The 25,156-nt window shown below is 38.5% G+C and overlaps 1 protein-coding gene across 1 annotated transcript; it reads left to right on the forward strand.

Moving 5' to 3' along the window:
* The first annotated feature begins 2,772 nt into the window (after window positions 1–2,772).
* Window positions 2,773–25,109, forward strand: APC7 (tetratricopeptide repeat (TPR)-containing protein). Its single transcript, XM_089161544.1, has 18 exons — window positions 2,773–3,008; window positions 3,192–3,263; window positions 3,408–3,458; window positions 4,615–4,749; window positions 4,867–4,929; window positions 5,681–5,796; window positions 8,047–8,131; window positions 8,982–9,041; window positions 9,547–9,592; window positions 11,490–11,563; window positions 18,401–18,451; window positions 18,519–18,719; window positions 18,808–18,852; window positions 19,002–19,095; window positions 19,264–19,409; window positions 23,500–23,729; window positions 23,873–23,933; window positions 24,001–25,109. Exons 1-18 carry the CDS (start codon window positions 2,940–2,942, stop codon window positions 24,085–24,087), a joined length of 1,686 nt encoding a protein of 561 aa, XP_089017670.1. The 5' UTR covers window positions 2,773–2,939; the 3' UTR covers window positions 24,088–25,109.
* The last annotated feature ends 47 nt before the right edge of the window (window positions 25,110–25,156 follow it).

The raw sequence follows: 25,156 nt of genomic DNA on the forward strand, positions 1-25,156 counted from the left end.
CAGTGGCTACTCACCAAGATCTTCTACAACTACTTCAATAATTCCGACTTCTATTCCTCTTCTTCTACAGCTTTAGTTCAAAGAGAAAATATCATTTTTTCTTATAATAATCTCTTCATGTCAAGCTCGAAGTGGAGCAGACCCAACATCCAGAGGATAGCAGAATCTGCTACACTTAGGTCAGGCCATGTTAGTAAGTTAGTAACTCAAAGAAAACCAAAAAAGGTTGGAGAAACTTTTTTGAGTGAGAGAGGGATGATTGGAATTAAACCTCAATCAATCAAGCTTAGAGATCTTTTTTCTTTATCTGATTAAAACTCGAGGGGTGGCTCAGGTTGGTAAAAGACCAACATTTCCACATATGAGGTCAAAGTTCAAATCCTCTCGAGATTAGGGGCGAAGCCTTGCCTATATTAATTATATAAAAGCTCCCTTGAAGATGTAGTCGGGGTACGTGCAAATTGGCCCGGATGAACTTCAGATAAAAAATAACAAAAAAAAAGTCATGGAAGTGACCACATTGTCTGGTTGAGCATATTCATCCTTGTAGACAAGCCCAGCTGTTGGATCTGGACTAATGATGTCTAGGTTGACTAGTTGAATAATCTTAATGTAGAGAGTAAGTTAGGCTCATAATTTCTGACCCCAAGTCAAGGTCCAACTAGACTAGGGTGATGTCAAATACAGTTGGAAAGAATGTAGAAAGTTGTCTAATGCAAGTGATTTGTTTCTTTGGATTAGGGGTGTCAATTTATAGCGCGAACCGTTAAAATCGAACCATACCGGCCTGTTATAGCCTTAATCGGCCCGACCGAACCTTAATGGGCCGTAATTGAACTGAGAGTTGTGGAGCCCACACCAACCCAAAACCGAACCGCAACCTGTTACAACCAGTTTTGTAATTTTACATTAAATAGTATTTGAATCATTATATTACCATTAGGTAGTTGGTATAAACAATTAAAAAAATTAAGCATGAATTCAAAGATCAAATAGTCATTTTACTACTTAATATATAGGTTCTTGATTTTTATAGAATGTGTGGTTTTTTTTAATGGAAATTGACCAATAGTAACTTTGCTTTCCATATAATTTTTGTTTTTGTTGTAGGATGCTCAATTGTTTTTTCTTGTTCTTTTTCTTCTACACCATAAACTGTTACTCAACCCGAATCTATACCGTTAGCCCAAACATTAATTAGCCTAAATCCAAATTGCACCAAACCGAAACTGTTATTTTGCTAATGTGCAGTGTTTGGGCTAGGTGTTTTTCAGTCCAAAACCGTTATGCCCAGCTCGAAACCGCACCCCTACTTTGGATGATCAACTAGCTTCAACTAAGTCAGTATGGAGTGCTAGCAATTGATGGAATCATATAACTTACAACCATTCTAGGAGAGATCCATATTTTTAATCTTTTCAATATTAAGTTTTAAAACTATATGAAATTTTTTTTTTATTTTCTATGAAGGTATGCCCAAACGTATTTTATGGTACAAAATTTATTTTAGCTATTGCTTACCAAATGATTTTTCCATTTTGGCTGTCTTGGGTTTATCTATTGGCTTGCATTTTGACCTGAAATGGTTTTCAGTGCTGATTTTTAAAAAATAGATAAAAATAAAAAAAATAAAAACTATACAAAGAGAGACTTAAGTTCGAATTTTCTTATACTTCACTCATTTTTCTATCACTATTTTAACTATTGAATCACCTTACTCTTTTCTTTTTTAAGAAAAAAGTGTAAAGAAAAATATTCTTACTCATCTTGTGCAATTCACCTCCATTTGTTTTCTCTTTCAAATTCCAAGTCTTTCTTTTTTAAGAATTCCCAAATGAAACTTGACTCATATCCCAAATGAAGTGTGGGTGCACTTTTAGCATACTAGGCAGCCTCTTGTTAGAGTTGTAAAGTCCTAGGAAGTTAGTGGTTCGATTCTCTATTCCCTCCACATTGTCCTCCCCTCCAAAGCAGCTTCTTGTTAGAAGCCTAAAGCCTGGTTCAATCCTTCATTTCCTCCACATTCTCTCCCCCTCTTTTGAGGCAGCTTCTTGTTAGAGTTGTAAAGTCCTAGGAAGTTAGTGGTTCAATCCTCTGTTCCCTCCACATTGTCCTCCCCCTTGAGGCAGCTTCTTGTTAGAAGCCTAAAGCCTGGTTCGATCCTTCATTTCTTCCACATTCTCTCCCCCCTCCCTTGAGGCAGCCTCTTATTAGAGACATAAAGTCCTAGGAGGTTTATGCTTTGATCTTCCGTTCCCCCCACATTCCTCTCCCCAATGGGCCCAATCTCATCCTCAAAGGCCCTATGAGCCCCTAGTCATGATAACTGACCTTAACTTCGTCAAAAGAATTAAGTGAAACCGATTCTCAATGCATTTCTTTAGACAAAGACTCCGTATTTTTTTTTCTTTTCGAATAATAAATATTTCTTAGAATATAGTGCGTGAATCAAACCCATTTTTAAAAGTGAACTAAACAAAATCAAATAACTAAAAACCATAATTACTAACAAATCTATTTAATTAAATCCGTTATTTTTGGTTCAAAATTAAATCCGTTAGATTTGATTGTTGTGTTTGTGTTTGACAATTTTGGATTTTTAAGTTACTAGATACGATCTTTACTGTTTTCTCTTAAATCGAACAAAGGATCCTTCTTGCTGGTCGAGTGAGAGAGAGGGCGCTGCAAATGTTTCTTTTATAAGTAAGACGCGAGTGAGAATCGCGACTTATTAGCATTTGGCTTTGAAACTTCTCCTTTCTCTTGTTTTTTTTTGTTTTTTTGGGTAGACTTCCTTTCTCTTTTTTTGAACTGTTAAAGCAGCACAGTCTGAGAGAGCATTTCGGAAATTTGAAAGTGTTTAGAGAGAGAGAGAGAGAGAGAGAGAGAGAGAGTGAGGTTTAGCGAGCGGGTTCGTCGAGCTTCGACGCGCGTCGACAATGGATGTTACAAAGGATCAAATCACTACCCTTCTTGATAACGGTCTCTACGACTCAGCTCAGATGCTTGTAATCTCCTTCCCTCTCTTGTTGAAGTCTGAAAATATAGTTCATTGGTTTATCTACAGATTCAGTGCTTCAATATTTGTTCTTTCCCCTTTCCTTTCCACCAGTTTGGTCCTTCTGACATACATGATTAAGGTTCGTAATACTTCTTATCATTGTTAATCTAAAGGAGTTTGTATCGGACAGGGTTGCTTCCTTGTATCTTCATCTTCTACTACAAATGCTGATACGAACCCCTATATCAAGGCCGAGAACTTGGTAATTAAGAAGCTTTTTAGCTATTATTATGTTCTTTTTTTTTTTTTATATATAATTTTTATTTTAAATTCAAGCTTTAATGCTAAAAAGAGCTTACTTTTGTGACAAATAATATAGAAAATGAATCGCCTTATGCTGTTACAGGTGCTTTTTGGTGATTCCTTGTATGGTGAAAAGGAATATCGGCGGGCACTGGTATGGGTTTACAATTCATTTTAGCTTATCAATGATTTTTAAACTTGGAGAAACGAGTATTTATAGAAATGGTTGCTGGTCTTCTTGGAAACGTGTTTCAAAATATTGAACTTCTTACTAACAGTTGATTTCCCCCCTTGAGGGGGGGGGGGGGTTAATGTGGGGGAAATGGTCTATTGCATAATTCAATCGTATGGTGAGGGCTTTGTTGCCTTTTCTCCCTCACCTGTTCTCTCCTTTGTTATAATTGAGATCTGGACTTGTAGGCTAAGAGGTGGAAGGGTTATTTGGGCCTTGGAACTAATGTCTGAGGAATGAAATGACACCGTATCTGAGATTCTGAATGTGTGTACCAATTGTCATATGGTGTGCCTGGAATGAGCAGTATATATATCTATTTATATATATATATAAATATATTTTCATTTAACTTTAGTTTTTGGCTTTTTCCTCTTTTGGGTTGTGTTAGACCGGGTGAAAGGTGGTTGTTTGTCCTTCTAGTTAATACATCAGAGCTCCTATTTGATTTTACTTCTTATAGTGAGTGATATTCCAACCATCTGATGAGTTCTCTACTTCTGAATTATGTATAATTTTTCGTATAATAATATGACAGACTTTAAAGGATAAGAGCAGCAACGGTTTTGCAATGCTGCAGCTTAACTGTTGCACACAAAGCTCAATTACTGATGACTGTTTCTCCTACTTACCTAAGGTATCTCAAGATAAACTAAAAGTAGGTTATTCTCTAAAGCAAACATTTGAAAGCTCTCTTAATATGGCCCTTGTGGAGTGAGTTTTGAACTGTCAATGTCAAATTGTGGTTGAGCTAGTTAACTTGGTTTAAACTTGAACTTTGAATATTTTTGCATTTTACAGTATCTTGTATATGGAGTATTTCAATGAAAAGCCTTCTGGCCATTCTTTTTCCCACCCCTACCGTTTTCTGTAGTAGTGTAAAAACTGTAGTTCTCTGAAAAAGGAAGATTTTTCTGATGCTAGTTTAATGTTAGCTGTCTACTATTGTAGTCCAGTTCTATATTCTCATTTGGAATTGAAGTCTCTAGCACCAATGTGGCTTTGGGTAACAAACTTGTCTTAGATCTGAAAATTTTCCAGAAGATATACCCATATGTCGTCTTTTTTCTGTTTACAGTATGCATACAAACAAGCTTTGCAGCATTGCAAGATTATTCCAAAACAAAATTCATCTTCTAGAAGTTCGTTGTCTACATCGAACCGCTCATCTTCTCCAAATTCAATGAACATTTCAGCAATTAATGAAAATGAGGTTGTTTCTGTTTGTTGGTTGCTCTTTCTTTCCCCAGCCTCATTCTTCAGAGTCATTCAGATTTTTTAAGATCTTATAATCTGGCTATCTCCTTACTAATATTTATCTTCTTGGCAGGTGAAATTCAAAATTACTCTATGCCATTGTGCTTTAAGTGAGAACCGTGCAGCACTTGCTGAGGTTCTGCTCATCTTTCTTCTTTTAGTACATGCATTTTTCTGTCATATTTATTTTTTTGCCACTTGATCCAGGAGGCTGCTTCCAGGCACTGGGTGGGAGTGTTTGGGGGTGGGGGAGGGGACTGTTGTGGACATAATTAATGTGATCCCTGTTTCAACTTCTCTTTGACATGGAAGCGACTGTTAAAAAGGTCAGGTTCTTTGTGGAACAGTTTGTACAGCAGGGACCATACAAAAACTTGGAAGAAAGAAACACCCAACTTTTCATTGAGACTGGTGACTAATTTGACATATGGGCTTCTAGGTTGATTCCCATCTATCCAAAAGTCAAAATGCCAAACCATCTTGTCTGTGGGAAATAGGTAGTAGGCATGTTGGAATGGGTTTCTGCAACAGGGATATAGGAATCCACCCTTTTACAATTTATTCTAAATTTTCTTAGTTATTGACTTTAGAATTCTTCCCCCATCGTTTTCCTTTGTCATATGCAATGCCCATCTCTTATATGTGTATGCCAATCAACAACTATAAGAAGTACAAGACAGTTATGTTTTTACAGTCCTCAATGGAAGAAAAAAAAATAATATTCCCCTACTTTGGACCTGGGAAAAGTATAAATTCAATGTATCAACAAAGGAAAAGGAACTTACATTTGTCTGGTTCTGTCACAGGATGCTTAAGATATGATATCCCTGTTCTGCTGTTTCTAGTTTTTCTGGTTTGAAATGCATATTGTTGTTGTTCTTACATAGATGGATGGAATACCAAGCAAAGCAAGAACTTTGAGGATGAACCTGACCATGGGCAAGCTTTACCGGAATTCTAGACATAATCGTGCTGCAGTTGCTTGTTACAAAGACTGTTTGAGGTCTGCCAATTGCACTATGTGATTTTATTTACATACATATATACATGCATACATGCATACTTACATATATGTGTGTAGTACATGTACATGTATATTCTCTCTGATTTTTCTATTTGTGTCCGTGGGAATGAAATTTTAAGTGTTTCCCAGATGTGTTATTCATGCTGAATGTCAAAATATTCAATAGGGAATGTGTAATGTCATCTTTTGTCTTCTGTGGTGTGGTCAATGCTTTGTTGCACTTTAGGAGTGGTGAAACTCCTTTATTTATTATGGTTATCTGAAGCTGTTAATAGATTATACAACTAAATTTCTGTGCCAGACTGTTTTTGTGGGCCTGTCCAGTATGTTATATCCTATGAATGCATTGTGCCTTTAAATCATGAACTGGGGGAAAGCATTAAGATAGTTAAATTGAGAAAAAGTCCAAGTTTAAAATCACCATGCATGATCCTATTACTTGGTGTAAATGGAGCTGTGAAGAAGTCTGATAAGCCCCTCATAACTCGGGTGTACAAGCGCAAGAATAGGGGAGGAACACAATATCACCTTCAGCAGCTGCAGGGGATCAACTAAAAATTAAAGAGAGGACAGATGGCAACCTTCTATTGGACAGGAACCACTACTCTGCTGTGAGCGGAGGTGCAGAAGAGACAGTCCATGTGGCAGAAGAAGATTGGGAAGAAGTGTAAGAGTTTGTTAGGAATGTTTGGTTATGTTGGGGGGGGGGAGAGAGAGAGAGGAGGAGGAGAGGGAAGGAGGAAGCAAGGTGCAAGCAGTGCTTATGGGGAGAGGGGAACCTCTCGGGTATGGTCTTGGTATTGTGTTGTTCTTGACTTTCAGAGTTTCAGTTTGTTTTTCCTAATTCAAGAATCGATTAACAGTTAGTAGCATCAGCTTTGTATTCATCAGTGTTAGCCATTAAGGTTTGCTGAATGAAATCAGCTGTTATCTCAGGGTTGTTCTTACTATTCTGAAATTATAGATGTTCAGTAGTAATTTCTTCATGCTTGTTACCGGTGGGAATTAATGGGGATTCTCTGAGGGTTCTATCAAAGTCTTTACATCTTGAATGTAAGAAGTTACTAGATCTGGTTATGGCTACACCATGCTGAGACCCATATTTGCTCTGTACAGGTTGATTTATGGAATTCAATTTTAGAGTATAACATTATCTAGATCCTCAATTGTTATTTTTGACTTTGTCAACAAGGTTACTAGGTCCATGGAGGATCACTGGGGGCTTTCCAGAACTCACTACACCAAATAAAGCCCTTTTATACTTGGTGTATCAATAGGCTCTAAAGAACTTAATTATCCTTGGTATAACGTTATCTAAATCTTATTCAGACTGTCTTTTTCCTCTCTAGCTAACTGTGTTGAGAGAGAGAGAGAGAGGGGAGAGACTGGTCATTCACCTTTTTGGTCTCTACTTGTATCCCTAGGAAATTTTCTATCCCTGCCCCCCTCCCCCCCCCCCCGGGAAAAAAAAAAAAAAACGAAAAAGAAAAAGAAAAGAATAGAAGAATATAAAAAGATCAGCCTATGTTGGTTTTAAAGGGAAAATTTGTTTTTTCTTCTGCAATTTAGACCACATAATATGCTTTGGATTTGGTGAAAGTTGGACAGCTTCACCAGGAAAAAGAACCCACTGCTCATGCACAGAAACAGAGGCTATGACCTAGGTAGAACAGCTACAGTGCAAGAAGACAAGAACCAAGTTAATTTAGTCTTGTTCTTTAAATACTCAAATACAGGGGACAGATGCAACAGATGGAAAAAAATAAAAGCAATAAGTGAAAAAAAAAAGGAGTTCCTTTCAAGCCAATCTCCAATTTTGCATAGGTGTTGCGACTGTGCACCTCATAAGTCATAGCTAGAGTCATTCCAGGAGAGTCATTGTGTGCCTTCCGTCTACCTTAAGTTAATCATGTGCTTAGATTAACACTTCTTCCCATCTGTGCATGCAGTCTTGCTCTTCTTATTTAAACCATATTAGTTTACATGATCATAGTACTGCCTGACATAATTGTTCTTTCCTGGTTTGGAAATCTAGCATGACTGTAGTCTTTGGACATTTTATATGTGTGTTAAGGTTTGCATGCCCAAGCTGTAAACCATTGAATAAACCTACCAATCACTCATAGCTTGATATGGGCTACAAATGAACCTACTTTAATGTTACCTATTTTTTGTTTTCTTTTGTTCATTATTCCTTTTTTTATTTTTTATTGATCTTCCTCTGGACAGGCATTGCCCTTACATACTGGAGGCTATTACAGCTTTAGCTGAATTGGGTGTTTCATCCAAGGATATTATTTCATTACTTCCTCAGGTTTGTGGTGAGATTATTTTCGTTTGTATCTTCAAACCTGTCTTGTCTCATTGTATTTTTTTTTACTAATATATATATTTCAATAAAGAGAGATTAGCTTTTGATTGATGTCCATTTCATGTATTCTAACTCTCTGTCCATCTTTCTAAACTAACCAACGTGAAGTAGGGGATGGACTTTCTTGAGGCTACTCATATGATTAGAAGGCTAATGACCTAGTCCACTTTGGACTTGGCAACAAAAATTTGTGTCTACAGATGAGCCTCAAAATGTCAAAACTGTTGGGGGGGGGGGTTTGGGTGCTTCTGTTGGATTATTTGACCAAAAATCCTGATCTCTCACTGCACTCATTGGCCTAAATGATTTTTCACATTTCCATTGGTAATAAACTAGTTGTATACTCATATCTTACACTTGACACTGGAAAATTTCTAGTTTGCCAACATATCCTATCCCCCATCTACACTTCCCAAAGCCTTGTACAGTTTATGTTTGAGCTATTTTAGTCCGGTAAATCAATTAGCATTACTCGACTGTTTCCGTGCTATTGCTTGTTTAGCCTGAATAGTGCCTCTATATACTGGCAATATCAACCTAACCTGAGTGGCTGAGCCTCATTTTTTGTGCTTTTCTTTTCTTTGACTCTCTCTCTCTCTCTCTCTCTCTCTCTCTCTTTTTATTTTTTTTTTTCATTTTTTTATTTTATTTTAAATTTTAAATTTGAAAATTTTTAAATAAACAATTCTTTCTCTAATGTAGGGAATGAATCTGTTTTATTGCAATGTTTATTTTAAGATGGAAAATGTCTTGAGTATTCATTGATGACATGCTTTTGGTTGATAATTTCCAGACGCCAAATAGAAGTGGAAGGCCTCCATTTGATCATTTTGACTCTAGCCGTTGGTTGCAGGTAAATGTGATACTTATTTTTAATATCATTTCTTTCAATTATGTTCCATTGATGGCCTTAGTCCTTACTGCAAATTTGTTCAAGGTTTTTATTTATTTTTTATTTTATCTCATCATTGGGTTTTAGGGCTCTTGACATCCTCTTAAGTTTGCACTCTGATTCATTAACATTTCAATCTCAGTGCTTTCTACAAAGATTTAATTTTACACTGTGAGAGGTCAATGTTCCATGTTAGGTTAATTTTTATTTCTTTTCACCATGTAAGTGATCAGTCAGGATGCCTCTAAACATTTCCTCTGGTGATTCGGGATTGCTCATTTCAATCATCTGGATGAGAGCAAGAAACTCATAATAGTGGTTGTTCTGAGTTTTGAAAGGATTAATCATATCTTGCTATCATGCTTTGCCTATTAGAGAGTATTTAATGCTTGGGACATCACCTTAAAATTTGGAGTCTTATATTAGCTGCATATTAACTATTTTCTGTTTCCTCCAATGTATGCAGCGGTATGCTGAAGCCCAGTGTTGCATCGCTTCAAATGATTACAAAGGTAGATCATTATCCTCTTTTTCAAAGAATAGTTTTATTTCAAGATTAAGATATTATTTTGGTTGTTTAGATATTAAATTGAGTAAATGTGCGTGGAATCTTGCTCTTCTTGTGCAGAACAGAAGCAAATGTGGAATCAGCCAAACATAGGATTTTTACTTGTTTTTAGCTTATTCTTGAACTGTTTTCACTTTTCACCTCTCAAAAGGTCTAAATGATTGGATTCATGTCCATAAGAACAATATTTTAAGCCTACTCTGTTTTAGGATCTACTCAGGGTTTTACCTTCGTTCTTGTGCTTGTAAACAAAGAGGTTAGAGTTAGAGGGCCCACATAAGCTTGTACTCAAGGAGATTCTGCTTCCACTGTTAACCCCCAACTTGAATTTCTAATTGGATTTCTAATCAAAATGTCCAAAGTTTCTTTGTTGGGACGTTCTCTGTTGGAGATTAAAAATTCTCCTTGATTGCAATGCCCTTGTTGCTGCCAAGGAAATAAATTTTGGTTGAAACTGACCATAATCTTTGAGTTCTCAGGGCTTCAACCCAGGCAGGCCCAAAGTTGAAATGTTGAAACAAGATCTAACATGTCCTGGTTTTGGGCCTGAAAAGAAAACCAGGTCCGAAACCAAGACCTAGATCCTTGGTTGCTGCCTGGATTTTTAAACTTCTCCTTTTGGTAAACTCTTCTTGGTTATCAACTTTGATCCTCCTGGTAAATCATTTGTTCTGTCTCGTTCTAATGGCTAAAGAGAGGTTCATGAGATCCTATGGAAACAAGGCAAAGAACATGACTATTTCAAGAGGCTAGAAGGTCTAATTCAGAGTGGTATAACCTAATGGACAAAGTTTATTTGTGTATGGAGACGGGGAAGAGGAAAATTTCGGAAGATCAACCATATTTTATCAGTGTTTGTATAAAATAACTTAATGAGGGAGACTATTGAAAGAAGGTTTGATACTTTGATTGCTTATAGTTATAGTTGTCAAGACATTGCCTGGGCACTGGTAGGCGTCTAGGCTGATTTGTTGGAGCTTAGGTAGCTACCGCCTTATTGTAGGTTGCGCATTGGTTTAATTGGTATTGGACCAGGCTATGGCAGTTAGTTATGCCAAGTAAATAAATGTATTTACTTAAGAGTTAAGATATTATCATAGATAAGAAAATATCCCCTATTTGTGACCGATAAAAATAGCTTTAAAAAAATTTCAAAAGGATAAAAATTCAACCCCTCCACTATGATGTCTTCATATTAGAAAAGAAGGGCAAAGGGGGATACATTTCGCCAGTGCCTTGCCGCCTCAGCGCTTTGACAATTCAAAAATGCCTTGAATTGTCTTAGCACAATGACCACTATGCTTATGGGTTTCCAAGTAATTGTGAATTGTTTACTGATGAGTGATTGCTGCAGTTTCTATGCCCTAGCTGTATGGCTGAGGCCGTTGTAGTATAAGTGTAGCCTTTCTCACTTACCTACGTGAAACTTAGCTGTCTTACTGGGACTAAAGAGAGCTATTGAAAGAAATAATGTGAAGAGTAGAGATTTTTTTTTTATCATTTTTTTCAGTGGGGAGTTTCTGGAGTAAATGTGCCATTTTATTGTATTAGGTTACTAGTGATCATTGATGGTCCAACAAGCTGGAATCCTATTGGCTAGTAACCTTTTGAAGGAAATACTGTCCAAGAGTTGACCCATCATTTTGGAATTTGGTTTGATCATCCAGACCAGGCTTCATTACAGAACTTAACTCAGTCAGTTTGTTGTCCCTGACGTAAGTTTGAGTCTTTGACACTCGACTCATGCTCATGCTAACTGTCACATATACGCATGCCATATTCTACTCTTATTGTCCTTCAATTCATTTGTTACTTTACATACTTTTTACTTTGATTCCCAGGTGGTTTGGAGCTTTTCACTGAACTGCTACAGCGCTTTCCTAATAATGTACACATTTTACTTGAGATTGCAAAGGTTAGTTTTGGTTCAAAGTTGACCAATTTCCCAATCAGGCTCGGCTTTATTGCATCCTATCATAATTTTAATTTTCTCCTTTGGACTCTTTTGCCAACTTCATAAACATTTCCATCCTTCTGATTTAAGTTGGTAATTGGTATGCTCCAGGATGAATTATCAAGCTGTTATCATTAAACATTAAGGGAATTAGGAGATGCATTATGACCTATGTGCAGTTGTGCACCCTTTTACCAACTTTGAAGGGCCTAGCTTCTTGATTTGCTTCCTTTTTGGAAAATTTTCATGTACATTTAGCATATACGTTCAAGTTTCTAATGGCGGATGAGATAACCATCCCTTATTTATTCTATGCTTTTGAGTTGGGAGATCAATCTTGTGACAAATTACCAACTAATAAGCCAGAGATGGATGGACGAAAAAATAGAAGATGAAGCTAAGAGGTGGGAGAGAGCTGTGATAAGATACTTTGCCTCTCCCTCTCATGTCCATATATGTGGCAGAAAGAAACAAAAGTTAGGGAATTGACTTCCTAAGCTGATTACAATATAAAAGGGAAGAGAATAGAAGGAAAATTATCAAAATCTTGTTGCATGTGGAAAGAAAAGTAAACAATGATCAGAAAAAAATGAAATAGAAATATAAAATTACTGTTCATGTGAACAGCATGTTCACATGAACATTGCTATGAACTCCATGATTAATAACTTCTGACATTCCCTGGCAAGCTGTGCGTATACATATCAAAGACCGCAGCTTGGATTAACAAGAACAAATCTTAAAAACTGCATCAGTCTTGAACTTTAGGAGTTATAGAAGCTAGTATGCACTGAGATAACCTAACTTGGGTGTGGGCGATAATCATCAGCAATTTTGATAAATATTCTTTATGTCAAACAAACTATCCAGTAACAAGCAAAGCGGTCAGCAGGACCACATCCACAAGTATAGCGGCAACAATGATACGAAAGGTACTATCCAGATAATGTTCCTAGCAGGGTGTAGCTTCTCCAGTGGTTCCAGTAGCTACACATAAGAGAGAAGAATTTGTAGGCATATTCTTTACTATTTATAAACTTTTAAAAATTTTGAGACCTTCATAAGCTTCGACGGACTGATAAGGAAGAAGCCTTTACATGCTTAGAAGGCTATAACTAGAAAGTATAGCAGTTGATATGCAGCTCAATGACTGTTGTAGGTGTTAGAATTTCTGCACCTATAATCAGCCTAGGGATTGAAAGGAAATTTAGAAAGGAGTAGAGGGAGGGAGCTTGCATGTATACTTTGGCTCTCCCCTGGTACTTTATTTATAATATAAAATCAAGTCGTTTCTTTAACTAAGTTACCGAAAAAAAAAAAAATTACATATTGCATAGAATCTCTCAAATCTACTAGGAAGGAAACTATCCTAGGAAGATTACTTGTCAACCAAGCAGTAGGAAAACTAGAACCAACCAAAATATAAATTGACCAAATGGAAAGTAACCAAAATAGAAACCTTAATTTTTTCAAAACTTTTGCACCAAGACTGCTTCACCAAAATAGAAATTTGTGTAACTTGTGCACCAAGGCTGCTGCAATTCTCAATGCTCCCCCTCAAGCTGGTGTATGCACAAAGAGAACTCCAGCTTGGACAATAAGAGTACACTTGAAAGGCAGCACTAGTCTTGAATTGTATAGCAATAGCAGACATTGATAAACATTGAGAGAATTGCACCCAGGAGACAATCAGCCAAGGAAAAAATTTCGACGCACACCTGAAAAGGCGATTCCAACAATTGACGGATACTTTACTAACTCTTGAAAAGTCATTTGAGCCTCAAATGCCTCAATTGTTTGGATTTTGATACTACCTATTTCAGCATAATAAACACTATGACTCGTTTACTAAACTAATGTCTCCAGTATCCACTTCCGTTATGTACTGTCGGGCTTTCTTCGTTGTGGTTGTCTTTCCTGGTCCCTTGTCCCCCTCTGGCTTGCTCCCTGGTTTGCCTTTTCGGCTGTCTCTCTCCGTGGCCTCCCCGGGTCCGTGGTTGTGCTGCTGTGTGGTGGGCCTTGTGGCGTGGTGTGTGGGTTTGCTCCTGGTCCCGGCTCTCGGCTGGGGGTCGTGGTCCGTGGCTCCGTTCGGGGGGAGCCTTGTGGGTCTTTTTGCACTATTTCTGTCCTGTCTCTTTTGGCTCTCTGTTTGGCACCTGCTTGGGTTGGTTTCTTTGGTTTGGTGCCTGGAGGGTCGTGTTTGGGTGGATATTGTTGGTGTGGGGGTGGCGGTCGGTTTCCAAGGGGTCGTGCGAGGGCGTTCGCCGATGGTCGGCGTCGTGGTTGGTGGCTCGGTTTGGACACTTTTGTTGTGCAGCTTTCGGCCCGTGGTCGGGCCGTTTCGCCGATATATCGGTTGATTGCGTTGGTCTTTGTTCCTACTACTACTTTCGTTTGTTCTGCGCTTCGTCGTTTGTTCCTGCATCAACATCAACTTTAAAAAAAATCTTTTAATTCTTCATGTCGAACAAACCATCCAATAATGAGAACAATCAGTGATCCATAAGTATAACAACATCAAAGGCATTATCCAAATAATGTCGTTATAGGGAGGAACCTCCACACTAAGAGATAAAAATTGTAGCTCGAGTGTCCACACATAACCTCTTACAAGAAAGCAAAATAGTAGGCAAAGGTATGGGTAGGTAAAAGGAAGTATTGGTTACTGCTAACCAAGTAGGTAGGTAAAAGGCAATATAGGTTACTGTGGACCAAGTAGGCAAGGTAGTATGGGTTACTATGGACCAATTAGGTAGATTAAGGTAGTATAGGTTACTATAAACCAAGTAGGTAGGTAAAGGCTATATAGGTTACTAAGGACCAAGTAGGTAAGGTAGTATGGGTTACTATGGACCAAGTAAGTAGATTAACATAGTATGAGTTACTACAAATCAAGTAACTAGATTAAGGTAGTATATGTTACTACGGACCAAGTAAGTAGATTAAGGTAGTATAGGTTAGTAGGTTACTACAGACCAAGTAGGTAAGTAACGGTAGTATAGGTTACCATGGACTAAGTAGGTAGAAGGTAGTATAAGTTACCACAAACCTAGTAGATAAAGGTAACCAAGTAATTAATTAGGTGGTGTTGTAAAATACTATCTTAGGAAGACAAAAATCTTCACCAATTATATTCTTCAACAAATCTTGAGTAGATATAGAAAGAGTCTCTATTCTCCCCCTCACGTGTAGCATGACACGTGGACAAATATGATTACAACCAACTGCTAGCTTCTCAAAATTGGTACTAAGGAACTGTGCTATGTGATGAAACTAAGTGCAAACGGGGTAGTAACAAAAGTGGTATTCATAACAGTAGTAAACCATGTAGCACTAAGGGAAGCACCAACCAATGTTAAGGTAGGGAATGCATCAAAAGAATAATAGATAACCAGGTAGTATGTCCTAGACATCCCCCCCCCCCCCCCCCCCCCCAAAAAAAAAAAAAAAAAAAATAATAATAATAATAATAATAAAAATAAAATAAGAAAAGGGAAATTAACTCGGAGAAAATTACTGAACCAGCAGCACTAATGTTGTAGCAGCAGTAAGACAAGGTCTTATTTACCTAATGATATACAACAAGAAGTAATCCATGCTCCACTATAGTTCACAAGGAGATCCAAGTAATAGCAATCACATAGAAACCCCTCCTTATTTACCTGAAGAATAGAGATTGATGTCGATTTTTATAAATAGGGCTCTAGAACTAATGATCCTTATAATATTCCATCTATGAGAAGAATATTTTGGTAATTGAGGTTGATTCTGGTAAATAGAGTAGCTGAGCAGCACTAATGTTGTAGCTGCAGTAAGACAAGGTCTTATTTACCTAATGATATACAACAAAAAGTAATCCATGCTCCAGTAGCACTCTATAGTTCACAAGAAGATCCGAGTAATAGCAATCACATAGCAACCCCCCCTTATTTACTGAAGAATAGAGATTGATGTCGATTCTTATAAATAGGGCTCCAGAACTAATGATCCTTATAATATTTCATCTATGAGAAGAATATTTTGGTAATTGAGGTTGATTCTGGTAAATAGAGTAGCTGTATTATTCAAAAAAAATTCCAAAAGATTTTAGTACTCAAAACTAGTGATAAAAGCAATAGGAAGACAATATGGAATCAACAGAATTTTTCAGGGCAGAAGCCCTGAAAAATTCAACAGAACAGGGGCAGTAGTAGTATGACTTGCAGCAGAATTTAATACAACATCAACAAATTCTTTTTTTGGAGTAGAAAAATTCAAAAAAACAGGGGAACCAATAGTACATCTTGTAGCAGAATCAAATACGGCATTTGCAATATTTTTCAAAACATAAAACCAATTGAAGAGTGGTACTAGTTGAAGAAATCACATGAAACAAATTTCGTCCAAGCAATAGATGCAGTCCAAAGAAGCAAAAAAGAGTCAATTGGAAGAAAAATAGATGTCAGGCTAACAAAGAGTTGTAGTAGGTTAACCGGTCCTCCTGTGTTCAATAAAACTTCACTAATTTCTGGATTGTACAGTAGTGGTAATCGTAGGTATATAGATCACTTCATGAATTGTGAAGAAGGATCTAACATATCATTAATACAGCAAGGGGTGGCTGCAAATCAGGTAGAAAAAAAAAAACAGAGAATATTGAGAAAGAATAAGCAATCCCTAGGTTGATTGAACCCGCTTTGATACCATGCTAGAATTTCAGCACCTGTAATCAGCCTAGGGATTGAAAGAAAATTTAGAAAAAAAGAAGAAGAATAGCAGAAGACTGAAGAAGATGAAGGAGAAGAAGAGTAGAGGGAGAGAGCTTGCATGTATACTTTGGCTCTCCCCTGGTACTTTATTTATAATATAAATGTGTAAAATCAAGTTTTAGTTTAGGAAAGTTTCCTAAACTGAGTTAAAAATAAAATAAAATTATACATTGCATAGAGTCTCCCAAATTTACTAAAAAGGAAACTATCATAGGGAGATTACTTGTCAACCAAGTAATAGGAAAACTAGAAGGAGCCAAAATATAAAGTAACTACAATAGAAAGTAACCAAAATAGAAACCTTGATTTTTCAAAACTTGTGCACCAAGGCTGCTGCAATTCTCAACGGTAGGTAATATCGGTTTTCTCTGAGAGGACTCTCGAAGCAGCATATAGAGGTTGGGTTGATCTTTAGTTTATAGTGCTTTGAATTTTGATACCATGTGACAGCAGCTAATAATCTAGGGACTAATTGAAGAATAAAAAGATGAGACTAAGAGGTTGGAGAGTGCTGTGTTAGAATACCTGGCCTCTCCTCACATTCCTTATATATGGGAGATAGAAACAAAGCTTAGGGAGTTAGCCTTTCTAAGTGATTACAGTGTATAAGGAAAGTTATCCTTATTCTAGTTACATATGGAAAGAAAACTAAATAACACCAATATTAAAAACCACTCAAATAAAAATATACAATTACCATTGACGAGTTACTTTGTATGTGAATAGAACAAATGAACACTATTCATGTGAACAGTACCATGGACCACTTAATCAATAAATTCTAACAAACCTTACAGTACAAATTGATGAGAAATGTTGATATTGGTAGTTGAATACTTGAATTTGAACCACCACCTAAATAACTCTAGGCAGTTTCCCCGAAAAAAAAAAAAAAAAGAAAAACTCGCCGCCATTCAAGACGACGAGGAAGGAACCCCGCCCCCCCCCTTTTCGCCTCTCCCCCCGCGCTTGGTCCCGCGCGCCGGGCTGCCCGGGCGGTCGGTTTTTTTTTCGTTTTTTCTTTTATTGTTTTGATTCGTTTTGTTCCGGTGTGTTTTTTTTGGTCGTTGGCGTGGATTCCTGCCTCCTGGGGGGGTTGGTTCTTGGTCTGTTTGTGGGTTGGTTTGCTTCTGTTTCTCCGTTGTCTCTTTCCCTTTTTTGGGCTTGGTCTGTCTGCCTTCCCTTGATTTCCATAACACCTACTACTTCATGAGTCAGAGAAGATTCAATAGTGCTGAGAATTTGTTGGTACAAGAGTGTGCTTTGGCTTAATCCGAAGGTTGCTCCATTGTGACCTGCTGGTCACCAGTCCAAATTGAAAAATTACCTCCCTGCAAAATGGGTAACACTGTGTACAAATCTGCCCCTCCAGACTCTTCAGTGGTGGGCAATTTGTGCAGTGGGTATGCCTCCTAAACTTGTCTTAGTTAGATTTGGACTTTGAGGGTGACTTGTTACTTCAAATGGTTGCTATCAAGATGCCAAGGCCATCCAAGATGGTTGAGGGGCCTAAGCACCTAGAAGACAAAGCACTTTGTCCTCTTGATAGCATTATTAAATTATTTTGGTATTTACAGTATATTAGCCTATCATCAAAAGTCAACATTAAGCAGCATCAAGCCATCAGAAGTCAATATTAAGACATCTAGTCATCAAAAGTCAATATTAAGCCACGTCAAGTCATCACTTATAAAAAAATCAAGATAGAAACTAGAAGCCAAAAAAATGAAGCAGATCTCATGGGTTTCAGTTCTAATTTGTGTTGAAGCAGATTTCTGGATGTGCATCATTTCAATAAGAACTTAAGTAAGTTACACTAATGTTCAATGCATTTAATGACATTCCACTGAAAGCAATGCACCGTAAATTGTCACTAGGTGTTTGTGATTGGAACCTTCCATGTTGATATCTGAGTTCAAATTCTTTTTCTCAATTGATTTCTGTTTGAGCAAAATTGTTGCTTTTTATTACGTAGTCCTGAATCCTAACTAGCTACGTGTTTCCATGTATTGCTCTATCTGATGACTTGGGGTGTAAATTGTATGTGAAGATCGAGGCCATTATTGGAAAAAATGAAGACGCAATTTTGAATTTTGAAAAGGTGAGAAAACATATTACTCATACCTAGATGGCAAAGATTGTACTCCTGAAATTAAGGACCCCTGCAGGCTCGATCTTTTGATCCATACATTGTGACCTACATGGATGAATATGCAATGCTTCTAAAGATGAAGTCTGATCACTCCAAGCTAAACAGGTTGGTGCATGATTTGCTGAGTATTGACCCTGCAAGGCCAGAGGTCTTTGTAACTCTGTCTGTATTGTGGGAAAGGAAAGATGACCAAGGAGCACTGGCTTATGCTGAGCAGGTGAGTATATTTCATTTTGAAGGAATTTAGTTTTTGTTTCTTAAAACAAATTATGTCAGCAATAGTTTTTTTTTCTTCCCTCAACCAGAGTCTTCGAATTGATGAGAGGCACATACCAGGTTATATAATGAAGGTACATACCAAATGCCATTATCCATTCATTGAGAAAATAGATAACTTATTTATTTATTTAGTATTTTTTTTGGCATATTTCTCATAGCTTCTTACAAATTATTTATAACTGAATCAAATTTTAATCCTGAGACATTCATCCATTTCCAGGGTAACCTGTTTCTATCAGTAAATCGACTAGATGCTGCTGTGACTGCCTTCAGGGGAGCTCAAGAGTTACGGCCTGATCTTCGTTCATATCAGGGTATGGTTATGAATAAAGCCATTCCTGAGCCATTACTCAGGAATTTGATTATGTCTTTCACCTGCATACATATTACTCCTACCACCACTCTGTATTTCAATGGATGCATGAGAAGAGGGGAAAGAAACAAAGAATCCTTTTTTGACTGGTAATTCATGTTGGTTTCAGGCCTTGTTCGTTCATATTTAGCACTCTCTAAGGTCAAGGAGGCCCTGTATGCTGCAAGGGAGGCAATGAAGGCAATGCCTCAGTCAGCCAAGGCACTTAAACTAGTTGGTGATGTGCATGCTAGTAATTCTAGTGGAAGAGAGAAGGTTAGTTACTGATGGAGTCTACATAAAAATTCTTTTTTTTATTTTTTAATTCGTAAAAAGAATTTTTTTTTGGATGAATGAATAATTATATTAAAGAATAGGAAAAAAAAAAGGTCTTTAAGAAAAAGACCGAAAAGAGGAGCTAAGACCCTAGAAGACAACAATGAATCTGTTTCTTGGGGTATCATCAATAGGGGGATGGGGGGTAAGCTAATAGTCTAGAAGAAACATCAAAATAGATGGCATTCCAAATCATGTATGAGTGGGATTTGGATGTCCATCTCCTAAGATTGTGCTCCCACCAAAGATGATGAATGGAGGCACATAAAACAAGCTTACCAATCCGATCATAAATGAAAGAGCCTGAAAAGTTTACACAATCCAAGACCAATCACGAGCAAACCCAAAGGAACGCCTGGAATGGGGCTAGATGGGAGCTAGGGCTTTTCTCCAGATAGATCTGGAGAAGGGGCAAGAGAAGAAAAGGTGCTCAAGGTTTTATGGGCCTTTCCAACAAAGGATGCAGTTGGAGTTTACTGGGATATGACTGCTAATAAGGAAGGATTGGGTGGGAAGGGAATGGCGAGGGATGAAACCTTTGAACCAGACCAAGGGGACCCAGGAGGGGTTTAGGGTTATGGGTTCGGAGGAGGTTCTAGGTTGAGAGGGTGGAGAAGGTTTTGGTGGGAGAAGGGAGCCAAATTGTGAGATCATGAGAGCAAATAGTGAGAGGGGGGAGAGAATCCCAAACCTAAGTGAGAAGGGGGAGGGGGGAAGGGTTCCAAGAACCAATGGTGATGAAGGCTGACAAGGGGGTGCTTTTAGGGATACGGGAGACATAAATATTTTGGGGGCCAAAATGGTTATAGAGAATGTCCATCGGGTGCCACAGATCAAGCCTGAATGAGGCAAAAGAGCCGGGGAGATGATGGTAAAAATAGCAGAGAGAGCACGGGGACGCAGTAAGAGGATTTTCCTTCAGACCCACGGAAGGTTAGAGAGTATAGGAACAATCCAAAAGGAATCAACTCAGAGCAGGTAGGAGTGGACCCAATTTTCCCAAATGGAGTCATGCTTTGAGGCAATTTTTCAAATGAGTTTAAGGAGGTAGGCTAGATTAACATTAGTGATTTGGCTGATTCTCAGGCCTCCTTCGGAAGTTGGGCGATAGATAGTCGACCAATTGATAGGGTGGAGAAAACAAGAGGCTTTCCTCCCTTTTCAAAGGAAAGCACAGAACAAGGATTCCGTAGCATGAAAGGTGGATTTGGGGATGGAGGAGATTTCGCACCAGGAGAGATATAAAGATTAAAGCACAGAGCAAATGAGAACCACTCTACCAACGAAGAACATAAGCTTCCCCTTCCAGAGTTGGAGTTTCTTGCGGATATGATCGAGCATAGGGAGGCAGTGGTGGTGGGTAAGTCTACCGGAAATGAGGGGAAAGCCATGGTAGACAACGGAGAAGGAGCCAGGCTTAAAGCCCGAGAGCTGGAGAAGAGAGGTTTGAAGCTAATCGGGGACACTGGAGAGAAAGAGGGTGGACTTATCCAGGTTGACTTGGAGACCAAAAAGGGATTCAAAGAGCGATAGGGCTGAGATGATGGAGGAGATGGATTGGTGATCCGCTTTGGAGAAGATCATGAAATCATCGACAAAAGTGAGATGGGTAAGGTTGATGGTTTTGCATTTGGGGATGGGAGAAATGAGGAGTTGGTCTGTTTTTTATTGGAGAATGCTGGAGAGGACCTCTAAAGCTAAGGAAAAGAGGTAGGGGAGAGGGGACAACCTTGACGAATGCCAACACGGGAAGAAAAGAAGCCCGCAGGATAGCCATTGGCGATGATGGAGAAGCGGGGCGAAGAGATACAAATCTCGATTCAATGAATTGAAGGGGAGGGAAGCCCATGGCGGAGAGGACATCACTAATGAAGTTCCAACGAATGGAGTCAAAAGCTTTATGAAGATCTACTTTTAGAAGAGCAGTTGGGGAGTGGACGGATCTATCAAATCCATGGACAATTTCCAACAAAGAAGGATGTTGTCCGCAATACTATGCCCCGAGATGAAGGCAGATTGGTTTGAGCTCACAAGATCGGGTAAAGCCTTTTTAAGTCTATTCGTTAGGACCTTAAAGATGAATTTATAGAGGAGGTTACAGAGGGAGATAGGGTGAAAATCGAAGAGAGAGGAGACCCCTTGCTTCTTGGAGATGAGGCAGAGGAAGGTTTGATTGATGGAGGAAAGATGGGAAGGGTTGAAAAAGAAGCTATGTACAGCCTAAACAAGATCATTCTCAATGAAATCCCAGGAGGCAAGGAAGAAACCCATACTGAAGCCATCTGGACCCGGGGCCTTATTGGGCTTGTGGGACCAAATGGCAAGGAGGATCTCCTCCGATGAAGGGATGGCACAAAGAGAAGAGATGGATGAAGGCTCAATGAATTTGTTGATGAGGTTGGGAGGGGGAGGGGAGCGGGAAGGAAGGGAAGCCGGAGCTAGGGGGTCAGAAAAGATAGAAACTACCTCCGCCTTGATGCTAGCAAGGTCGGAAATACAAAAGCCATTACTAGTGAGTAGTGAGGAGGGCAGGGATATAATTGAAGCTATTTTGAGCTTTGAAAGACCGATGAAAATACGCCGAGTTGGAGTCCCCGAGCTCGAGCCACTTGATTCTAGCTTTCTAGCAAAGAAACCTTTCTTCAATGGCAAAGAGGGAAGAAAGCTCACAAGAAAGGGTCTTTTCATTATCAGCAAGGGAGGGGTTGGGGGGGTCACCTTGAAGAAGAGATTGGACTCACTGGAGGTTTGATTGGCAGGAGGAAAACACTAGAGGAGATATTTCCGAAATTGGATGAGTTCAAGGAATAGAGGGCATCTTAGTGTTGCGTAGCCTGCAGGAAAAGGCAACGAGAGGGAGGGAGGAACAATGGACAGGCTTCGACCAAACTTCCTTAACAATAGGGATGAAGGAAGAATTCGAAGTCCACATATCAAAGAATTTGAAGGGCTTGGGGCCGAACGAGACAGGGGCAGAAAGGTGGACAAAACAAGGGGAGTGATTAGAAAGATTGGAGTTGGAGAAAATGGCATTGTAGGCAGGGAAGGAAGTGAGCCAAGGGGTATTCGAGAGGAAGCGGTCTAGCTTTGAGGCAATTTTGACAGTTCCAAATCGACGATTATGCCAAGTGAGGGGATGATCAGACCAACGGAGATCAGAGATTCCGACATCATCCAAACAGGCATTGAAATCACCAACTGAGGCAAGATCCAGAGAGGAGCCTCTGACATGCTCATGGGAATACTGCTGGTGAAAAGAAATTTGTCTCCATATGTAGAAGAAAATTGCTGAAAGGTTATTCAATTTGGGCAGTTCTCATGGATCTTGGTGGCAAATTTGTGAGATAGTGCCAATGTGGTAATTAAAGGTGAAATAACATATACAGTTGATAATTTGAGGTTCACTCAGTGCCTCAACTCCTACTTCTTGTCAGTTGGTTCTTCCCCCCTACTGCATGGATCAAGTCCATGCTAGGCAACTAGGATATAACTCCTCATTGCTACATGAGAACTGCATTGGCTCTGTCTTTTAAATTACTGAAAGTTTATTCATTGTGCTGCAAAAGATGTTAGGTACCAGTTGCCCTTATATGGATAAATGAAATTTGCACCCGTTCTATTTATTAATATCAATCAGTGAAGCATTTTAAGAGTTCAAACAATGACAAGGATGTCCATAATAATGGTTTCTCATTATATGTTACTTTAATGATCATCTAAAGGAAACATTGGTCTTTAATGAGTCAGTAGCATAGAGCATATAAGACTGAATTTTGTCTATTTATTTTTGAATTTTAATACTGTTTTTTTTGCATGAATAATTTTAATGCTGATAAATTCTCAAATATATGTAGATACATGGTAAAACAATTAAGAAATAGTAAAATTGTTAGTTTCATTAAGTAACTTTTTCCGAGATCATCTCCCCCCTGCCTATGAGAATTCTTGTAATTGTGTCCGTGTATCTCATTTTGTAGGGACTGGTTTCTTTTATCTAAACTAATAAGAGTTTTTCCTAATTTTATAACAGGCCAAAAAGTTCTATGAATCAGCCCTCCGTCTAGAGCCTGGTTATCTTGGAGCCGCATTGGCCTTGGCTGAGCTTCATGTTGCTGAGGGCCGAAATGGAGATGCTGTATCACTTCTTGAGAAATACCTGAAAGACTGGGCAGATGACTCTCTTCACATCAAGTTGGCACAAGTATTTGCAGCCACAAATTTGCTGCAAGAAGCCTTAACACATTATGAGGCAGCACTGAGGTTAGCTTATTCAATGTTCATTTTGATTCTTTCATCTGAATAGGAAATTTCTGCATGACTGAGCTGTTTATCCAAATGTTCAAGTAAAGGCAGTCCTCGTTTTTGCTATTGACCATGATGAACTTTTTTTCTTTGAATTCCAGGATAAACCCACAAAATGAAGCTGCAAAAAAGGGTTTGGAGCGTCTGGAAAAACAGATGAAGGTCTGTACCATATTTACTTCTGTTTGATTTCAACTTTCCAAGGACTAACATTCTTTCCTCCTATTAGGGTGTTGATCCAGATGCTCCTGAAGAAGATGAAGAAAATGAAGTTGATGATGCTGATGGTGATCAGGAAGAAGGTGAGCTTCTGTGAGATCAAGAGCTTATGTATCTTCCTGTACTTGAGCACATTGTCACCCTCAACCAGCCAAAGTTAGTTCAAAGTACAAAAGGCGCCGCCTCCGGAATTTTGAAGTTCTGTTACTTGGGAGTTTGGTTGGTAAGTGAGAAATATTGCATGTAACCATTAGGGATATGGCCTTGGGAGGGGGTCTAGTCCTAATGTCGATAATTTATCATTCTTCTTGGGAGCGGGTCTAGTCCTCAGAATGGTTCAAATGATAGTCAATAAAAATTTAGTTTTTGGTCACATATCCCATACATCTTCATTCTGTTCATCTTGTTTGTACAAAAAGAGAGTGACTCGAAGGCTAAATATATGATAAAATATTAGAGATAATTCTGATTATCATCACATTAAGATGATAGTTACTGGAGATCAAAGCCATTCAACACCGATGATCTTAGGAGTTTCTTCCCAGTAATAAAAGTAAAGCCTCATCAAGTTGATCACAAAAGGTACACAAGTGAGAGCATGAGCCTGAAGTGAAACGTTATATGTTGTGTTTTTCTATATTTGAATTTTGGGTAATTGAGGCAGCTTCTATGTGGGAAGCAGAGACAGGACTTCATACAAATAATCTTTCTTAAACCTTATAGTGATTGGAGTGATTCATACTCTTTTGTTTGTATGTATAGACTTTATTGGTTTGAGTCGGAGGTCAAGAAGCATGGGTAACAAGGGAAGCGACCTATTGACTGGGTATAGGTTTGAGCCTGGTGCTACCATCCAGATCAACTATTAGTTTGCATTCAAGCAGGTTAAAACAAACACCAAGAAAACAGGAATACTCCTAAGTTTCAAGGATAGCAGGTGCTCGAGCTCTCTTGGTCTGTGGTTTGTGTTTCCACTGATGAATTAACGAGTGCCAGAATCTCACCCATATCACTAAAAGCTTGTCTGAGTTCAATTTCCTATCTGCCATGTATTGATGCTTCTAGCAAAAGGCAAGATAAAGAAGATTCCATACTCTTAAACGGTTATTCTATCACATCCAATAGTTTATTGGCTTTTGCAATGCATAAACCCCACATGTCTCTAC

This window comes from Hakea prostrata, chromosome 7, assembly GCF_041222555.1.
Source record: "Hakea prostrata isolate BN-2017 chromosome 7, UWA_Hpros_2, whole genome shotgun sequence".
Lineage (NCBI taxonomy): Eukaryota > Viridiplantae > Streptophyta > Magnoliopsida > Proteales > Proteaceae > Hakea > Hakea prostrata.

Coding starts and splice junctions, on each gene's coding strand:
- APC7 (XM_089161544.1), top strand. CDS start 2,940: ATGGATGTTACAAAGGATCAAATCACTACCCTTCTTGATAACGGTCTC. Junction 3,009..3,191: donor ACGACTCAGCTCAGATGCTT/GTAATCTCCTTC, acceptor TGTATCGGACAG/GGTTGCTTCCTTGTATCTTC. Junction 5,797..8,046: donor TGTTACAAAGACTGTTTGAG/GTCTGCCAATTG, acceptor TCCTCTGGACAG/GCATTGCCCTTACATACTGG.